Source organism: Clytia hemisphaerica, unplaced genomic scaffold (genome assembly GCF_902728285.1).
Source record: "Clytia hemisphaerica strain Z4C2 unplaced genomic scaffold, Clytia hemisphaerica genome assembly, whole genome shotgun sequence".
Lineage (NCBI taxonomy): Eukaryota > Metazoa > Cnidaria > Hydrozoa > Leptothecata > Clytiidae > Clytia > Clytia hemisphaerica.
In genome coordinates, this window is record NW_027103929.1 from 34,069 (window position 1) to 41,642 (window position 7,574).

Here is a 7,574-nt window from a genome sequence, read left to right on the forward strand (position 1 = left end):
CGAGCTTCAATCAAACTTCACCGATCTTGATACACCTTTTGCTAATCTGGATTTTCATTTTGATATATAAAAAACTCCAGTGGTACCGTTGTTTTGTATAAGATTCCCATTTCCGTACTAAGATTCTTGTTGCTTTTCTGGAATCTTTCCCCTATATATTTTTTACGGGATAACCAGCAAGAGATTAGGGAGGGTTTGTTTAATGGGATGCATTTTAAATAGTTACCGTCAACTGCTCTAACTTAGGACTATCTGTCAAAGCATGGGACGGCAATTCGGCCACCATTTCACCAAACCTCCAAAGTCATTTGATTTGAGTTAAGGAACGGCGTATTAAAAAATACAGGATTTCTCTTTCGATTTTACAGTAAGTGAAAATACAGACCAGATATGCAACAGTCCCATGTTTCGGCCAATCGTCTCAAGTTAGAGCAGTTGACGGTACAAAGGAGTCATTGTTGTGATTTGCTAGAAGGGCCATTAATCGATTACGTATAATATTGATTATTTTACTGTTTTTAGCACTTACTACTTTCACTTGAGTGTAAACATTTATTTTATGATTTTGTAAGGTTTACGGTCAACCTAGAAATAATTAATTAAATAATTTTAAGGGTCTATTACAGCATCAGAAGAATAATTGTATTACTTTATAAGTGAGGTTTAAGTCAATTTGTATTTGGTGGGAAAATTTGAGTAACAGTGGTAAATAAATCTTGACCGAAGTCTGTATCCTTAAGTTACAAGCTTTTCTTAATATATTTTCATATGGATTATTGCATATTGAGATTTTGGAAATTTTTGGCAAAAATAGCCAAATTTTAATCTCAAGGAGTATTATTTCTTTAAAGCTTATAAAGTTGGCTAGTTTTTACCCTGCTATTTTCTAGTCCAGAAGCTGGAGCTCACAACTCAACTGTTTTTTTGCCTATGATTTGATGGTGGTGCGCCATCATTCATATCAAAAAGTGAAGATAGTATACAACAGATTTTTCTGACAAGCCATTTTCTCAATTTTAGAAAATTCTACTGTTTATAGAAAGAAGTTGATAAACTTTGCCCAAGTGAAGCACAAATGAAGTTTCTGGCATCAAAGAATGAAAAGTTCTTTTTTTCTTCTTCATTTTCAAAGAATTTTAAAATTCATTTTCTCAAGTTTATTACAGTTCTCTGAATTATTCTTCTGAATTGAAAGATTTTTTTACGCTTATATATAAAAAGGAATTTTTTAGTCGCATTTTTTTAGGAATCTTTTTGTTCTTAATGGATTGAGATTTTTCATAAGAAAACAGGGTATTTACGACCCGTAATACAATGTGTATTTTTTGTGTAACGCTTCATTCAAAATATATAATGCATAATGCTGATCGTTTATGTTCAAATATTATGCGAAATTTTCGACTTTAAGTCGTCTTGTTTTGATTTCTTTTATGAAATATATCAAAAGAAAATACTAAGCTCGCCCGACAAAATGCGACTTTTTAGTAGAACTCAAGATTACTCTGAACATTCTTGCTATCAATATAGATTTCTAGCCTTCTAATATACAAAAATTAAACAAAACTTCGTCCACAAAACAAATTTATGTGCAATTTCGTTATCTATTAAATTTTGTTTTGAAAATATATTTTCTCAAGCCAGAAAATGAAAAGCTCTTTATAAGCACACACGATTTTAGGACATAAAGTTGCTGGAGAATTTTGGAGGAAAGTATCAAGCAATAGAGTTCACCTTAAAGAAAACATTGATCGAAAAATCTTATCATTTGATGAAGGATTGCCAAGTTTACAGGCCTTTTTTTAGTCTAAATATTTTCTTACACTGATGTCAGAAACAATGGATCTCGTCTCATTGTTTCTGACATCAGCTTAAACGAGCCAATAAGATTTCAACTATGGATAAGAGAACTCATTAAAAATGCACGATATATGAGATTATGAGCATGCATACATCGTAACTTTTTTAATCGTAGGATGAGCTTGGTTACAATACCATATCCTGTTTCTTTATACCTCCATGTTCAAACATTTTAAATTTGGTTTGTAAATCCGACAGTGACAGTATATCTATGGTCTATCAGTCAATAATAATGGACTCAATATAACAGGCAACTATATTTTCTTCAGTTCAAATCTAATCATAGTTATTTTTCTTTACAACTTGCGATAAACATTTCCATTACAAAGTACGAAATAACGAAGTTGGTATAATTTTCCTTGATGGCAAAATTCATTGTGAGGGTTGAAGTTCCATCCATTACATTTAGACGACATATTTGAAACACGGCCATTGGTACATGATTGAGATAGTGTATCGTACGTAGCAGTTCTGGTAAAAATAAAGTTTTTTATTAAAACAAACTATATAAGAACATGAGACTTCGATAACCATAGCGTTAAAAAGCTATTATAAAACAAGTTGTAGAGGGGGATTTTTAGTCCCCCCCGGCCCAAATAGAATTACCGTAAATCACCGATTAAGCGCCCGGGTGCTTATTTAATTTTTCAGGCTCTGAGGGGGGCGCTTATTCAAGCGGGGCACTTATTCAAGCGGGGCGCTTATTTTTTTATTTCAGAAATTCGTATATCAACAAATTCGGAATCTGCTTAAACTTAACTTCAAAAAAGGATGGAGGGGGGCGCTTATTCAAACTGGGGCGCTTATTCGAGGTAGGTGCTTATAAAATTATTTTAACTAAATGGGGGGCGCTTATTCGAGCGGGGCGCTAATTCAAGCGGGGCGCTTAATCGGTGATTTACGGTAAGAGCAAGTTAAGAGCAGGTGAAATTAAGAACATTTTAACAACATGTTTAGGCTTAAAACTCGAGTAGTTAAGAACATCTGAAAACTACGATGTTTCATAAAAAAACCTTGTACTACATTTGTTCGTGCCTTCTTTAGAATAGCCAAAGACATCTCCGTGTCACTGACGCAGTAGGTCCCATTCATCCCACTGCAAAAATTGGCTAAAATTTCACCGGTGGGAAAAATATCCCAAAGTTGCAACCCGATTGGGAAATAAACATTGATTTCATCCTCATTTGAAAAATTGCACCTTAAGACACTCCTCACAAGATTTTTTACCTGAGAACAATTAGCTATCCTTATCGGGTTTTCGATATAATTTTTTATCCTCGGTGTGAGAAGAAATCCCACTGGGGTTGTAAGACAGGGGTGTAGTATTACCTTTGTTTGTGCCTTCTTTAAAATAGCCTTTTTATTATCCTTAAGGGAACTTTTTTTCGCGGGAACTAATTTTTGCTATTTCCGTAATTTTTCGGCAAAACCACGAAAATTAGGACCCGTGAAATGCATATTTCGCCATTTTGCATCAAAAGATTTGAAATTTCACTAGGAAAGTGGAAAATGTGTTCAACAAAGGACAAAACTGCGAAAATTAATTCCCGCAAAATGCAATTTTTCTTTGGAATTCAAATTGACTTACCCACAGCATCGATAAAAAGCACGTTTGTTGTTTAATCTTCCTTCACAGCACCATTCTGAGACAGGGTCATAACGGATTCCATTGCCTGAATGAAGATTGTGGAAGATATAAAAATTAATCTGTGCTGCTATATTTGGGGAGAAAGAGTCAAAGAAATCTTTTAGGTTTAAATACTAAATAAATTACTAGCGGGGTTGGGGGTACTTGGGCAAAAATGGGTGCTGGGTATGTGCAGGCGGTAAGGGTCAGTTTTTCACCTTTCAAAAGACTCTTAGGATCGGAAAAATCACAATTTTTAGGAAATTCTTTTGATTTGAAAAAATGAAAAAGTTGTAAAAAGGTCTCTCTAAGGGTAGGACTTTTTTCAAAGATGGAAGGAAATTTTCTAAGTTTTTCAAAGTCCCTCTAAGGGTCACCTTTTCAGAAGAAAACAATCTCTCTAAGGGTTGGTTTCCGGAGGTCCCGTCCAGACATACTCCTCATCGGCCAATCCTAGTGCCCCTGCTAATTTTTTTCCGTGAACGGACGGAAGTATCTTGGACGGTCAGAAGTATCATCTTTTGACGGTCGGGAGTATCGCTTTTAATTTTTCCTATCCGTCATTCCGTGGTTCAGGGGGTATTGGGTCATTACCAATCAATTAGGTAGGGTCAGGGTTGCTAGTAACGGCTTGTCACTGTGCCGGGTGCATACTCGGCGCCTTGAGCCCCGCAGGGTTGCTAGTAACGGCTCGAATTTCAGTCAGTTTAAAAAGGGGTACTTTTACCCATATTATAATAACATTACCCCGTCTTTTGCCAGTTCGGTATAATATGTTATGAGTTGCGTGCATTTGCTGTGCGGCGATGGCTCAATGGATAGAGCGCTGGCTTCCGAATCTGAAGGTCTTTCTTTGGTGGTGGTTCGAATCCCACTCGGTGCGAAAATTAGACAGGTCGAAATTGATGGACAAATTATTGACAGGTATGAAAACTCAGTCAGAAATGAGAAACTAAGTCTCAGAAAGTAGAAAAAACAGATAAGGTGAAAGATAGGAAAGGGAAAATGGGCCGTCAAAAGATGATACTTCTGACCGTCGAAGATACTTCCGTCCGTTCACGGAAAAAAAATTTGCAGTGCCCCCTCCCCCTGGGTAGCCTATAGAACATACTTACAATATTCCCAAGGGTTGTTTGTTCCTGGACAATTGTTTTGGTTGTTTTGATTGTTATTATTTTGATTGTTGTTGTTGTTGCTGTTATTATTGTTGTTATTGTTATTATTGTTGTTGTTGTTGTTGTTGTTTGCGCAAAGTACAATGCTAACCAACAAAATGGTCAAAGAAACTGATAACACAAATCTTCCCATATTGATGTTTTGTTTCGATCTTCACCTATTTAAAACATAAATTAATTTCCTTGCAGTAATTTTCGTAACTCTATGTTTGATGATGCAAACTGCATCTTAAATGATGCGAAGGGTTAATTGATATGATCATTTTTACCACTTATCAGATTTGATTTTGGGAAAAAATGTTACCTTAAGGGAAGAAATTTTGGCGGAATTTGGCGGATTTGATAAAAAAGTTCCCACCAAATTTAATTACCTCTAAATTTAAACTACTGTATTTGTTATGCTATTTAAGGCCTTAAAACAGGTTCTTTCTTATTCAATTGTATTTTTTGATAACCAATACCTGGTTATTCGAGTCAGGCACCTCCCTTATTGGTCGCTGAAATTTACTACATTACCATACAGTATATGGCCCCAAAACGGAGACGGCCCCAAAAATGTAGGTCGTCATTAAAATGAGGAATCTGACCTGTAGATTTATCAGAATTAGATGATTTTTGTTTATTTTGAAAGAATGATGGTTATACTTAAAAATGAGCATGTTTTTGATGTTTGAGACAGATTCAGAATAACATATTTGCGTCTGAATGAAATATTACAATACCAAAATTAGATAAAAATTGTATAGAACTCACTCTAGTTTCTTGGATATTGAAAATAAGTTATGAAAATGCGATATAGGAAACTTTCTACACCTAATGCCTTTCAGAAAATGCAAATACATCTGTGACTTTAGAAGATGAGTAAAAGATATTGCATCTTAAAGGTCAACCAGTATTTTGTGGGCCCTAGATCAGCATTGATAAAACCCAAAATTCTAAATATGAGTAACAGCAAAAAATCTTGAAATTCCGTTCTTACCAACTTGAGTTTAACAACCAGGGGAGGGGTATACTGTAAAAAATTTATCAAACAGATTTATGACCAAAACCCTCTAAATCACATTTCCAAACTATGGTCAAAATTTTGTATTCATATCTTAACCCTATTAGCCCCAGGGGGGGGGTAGAATCTACCACGCTGGAGTTCTTTTGTTTATATCTCGGAGAAAAATTTTTCAAACGACTTGAAACTTTCTGACTTTTAATAAAATCTTATTAAGAGTACTTGTGCAAAATTTTAGGGTCATAGGTTGTCCAGATCAGGTTTTATGACTTTATTGTGAAACATGACATAAAACCCAGCTTAAATCGCTTAAAACTCAAAATTTTAAAGTGCTGATAACTTCTAAACTATTTATTCAATCATTTTCAAATTTTGACACGTGATAGGCATTGATAATACAAATTTAAAAAATCAAAAGAAAATTTTTGAAAATGATGACGTCATCATTTATGACGTCATTAAATTTTGAAAGTTTTACTCATCTTCAGCATAGATTTTAAGAAAAACTCTTCATGGAATTTGCAAAACCGGCAATTATGTTAAAGAACAGTCTTTTATCTTTCAGGATCTTTAAACAGAATTGAAATATCTTTATTGGTTCGACTGTAATAGACATTTTTGTAAACCATATATTTGGGCTTTTTTCCGACAGGTGGAAATTTTGTGATGACGTCATCAGTTTTTGAATGACGTAATCAAATTTTTTTTTCTTCCTGGAAAATTGTATCATGATGGAGAACATCTGTACCAAATTTCATGGCCATAGCTCTTGTAGATCGAAAATAATCGAGGGTGGTAGATTCTACCCCCCCTGGGGATACAAAAGTCAAAAAAGCTTGGGGCTAATAGGGTTAAAGAGATCTCGAGAAATCATTAAAATTGCAAACCGACATTTTGGGAGCAAAAAGAAAAAAGCTACCTATCTTTAAGCAATTAAAAAACATTGGTGAAATTGAAAATTTTGAAAAAGAACTAGAGATGTTAAAAAAATTTTGTATGCAGCAAAAATTTTATAAAACCTCTTTCACTCTAGATTTAAGAGAAATTTCAAACTTGATCGACGTTTTGGGGGCCACATACTGTACCAATCATTTTATTGCTCGTTGATCAAATATAGAATATCTGTCTTTTAAACTTAATATGGTCAAGAAATTCATCGAATACCAGAATATAGTTCCAAGCAGGCACTTACAGAAGGTCAAATGATATTCGCGAGAGGTTAGTCCAAGTACAAAACTCTAAATAAAAACAGGATTGCTTCAAATTTAATTGAAAATGAACTCGCACTTATGTTTTGAACTGTTTGACAGGTTCTTTTTCAATTAAATTTTTTGTAGCCTCGGTATTATATTTATGCAGCTGTTGTTTTGTCTATTTTGCTATCTTAAATACTGAAATCATTTTTGCAATAGCTTTAGAATATCTGAACAAATAAAGACTTGGTTTCTATTGGATTCCCTGTAAATTTCAAAACTTTGCATTTTTTTGTATTCGTAAGTTACTTTTCATTACTCTTACGATCAGGTCAAGGGTCCCATAACTATTATCGGTGAATAATACCAGGAAGGGGGGGGGTACTTAGGCAAAATGGGTGCGGGATATGTGCAAGCCAGTAGAGTCCCTTTTATCACACCTTCGAAATTCTCTTAAAAGGGGTACAAAGCTCATTAAAAAGCAAATTTAATTTGTTACCATGTTACCAAAAAACTTTTCACCGGGTTACTGATACAGGGATGTAAAGCAGGGAAATATTCTACGAGAACGATATTTGTAGAATATTTCTCTACTTTAAATCCCTGTATAAGTGACCGGTTGAAATAAGCCCCAGTGGATAACCTGGCGAAGAAAATTGTCAAAAATGGCCTTTTAGCGAGAAACCCAGTCAAAATTTATTCAAATTCTCCACCAAAAA

General features: G+C 34.5%; 1 protein-coding gene across 1 annotated transcript; it reads right to left on the reverse strand.

Moving 5' to 3' along the window:
* Nucleotides 1-2,101: 2,101 nt before the first annotated feature.
* Nucleotides 2,102-6,928, reverse strand: LOC136809773 (putative uncharacterized protein DDB_G0268338). The gene is made up of 4 exons (XM_067066328.1): nt 6,855-6,928; nt 4,600-4,817; nt 3,446-3,530; nt 2,102-2,328 (listed from the first exon to the last, which is right to left on the reverse strand). Exons 2-4 carry the CDS (start codon nt 4,790-4,792, stop codon nt 2,154-2,156), a joined length of 453 nt encoding a protein of 150 aa, XP_066922429.1. The 5' UTR covers nt 4,793-4,817; nt 6,855-6,928; the 3' UTR covers nt 2,102-2,153.
* Between the last annotated feature and the right edge of the window lie 646 nt (nt 6,929-7,574).

What these genes read in the sequence shown, in the direction of transcription:
- LOC136809773 (XM_067066328.1), bottom strand. Translation starts at nt 4,792, where the DNA reads ATGGGAAGATTTGTGTTATCAGTTTCTTTGACCATTTTGTTGGTTAGC. An exon ending in AAACAACCCTTGGGAATATT is followed by an intron (nt 3,531 to 4,599) that starts GTAAGTATGTTC and finishes ATCTTCATTCAG; the next exon opens with GCAATGGAATCCGTTATGAC. An exon ending in GCTTTTTATCGATGCTGTGG is followed by an intron (nt 2,329 to 3,445) that starts GTAAGTCAATTT and finishes TATTTTTACCAG; the next exon opens with AACTGCTACGTACGATACAC.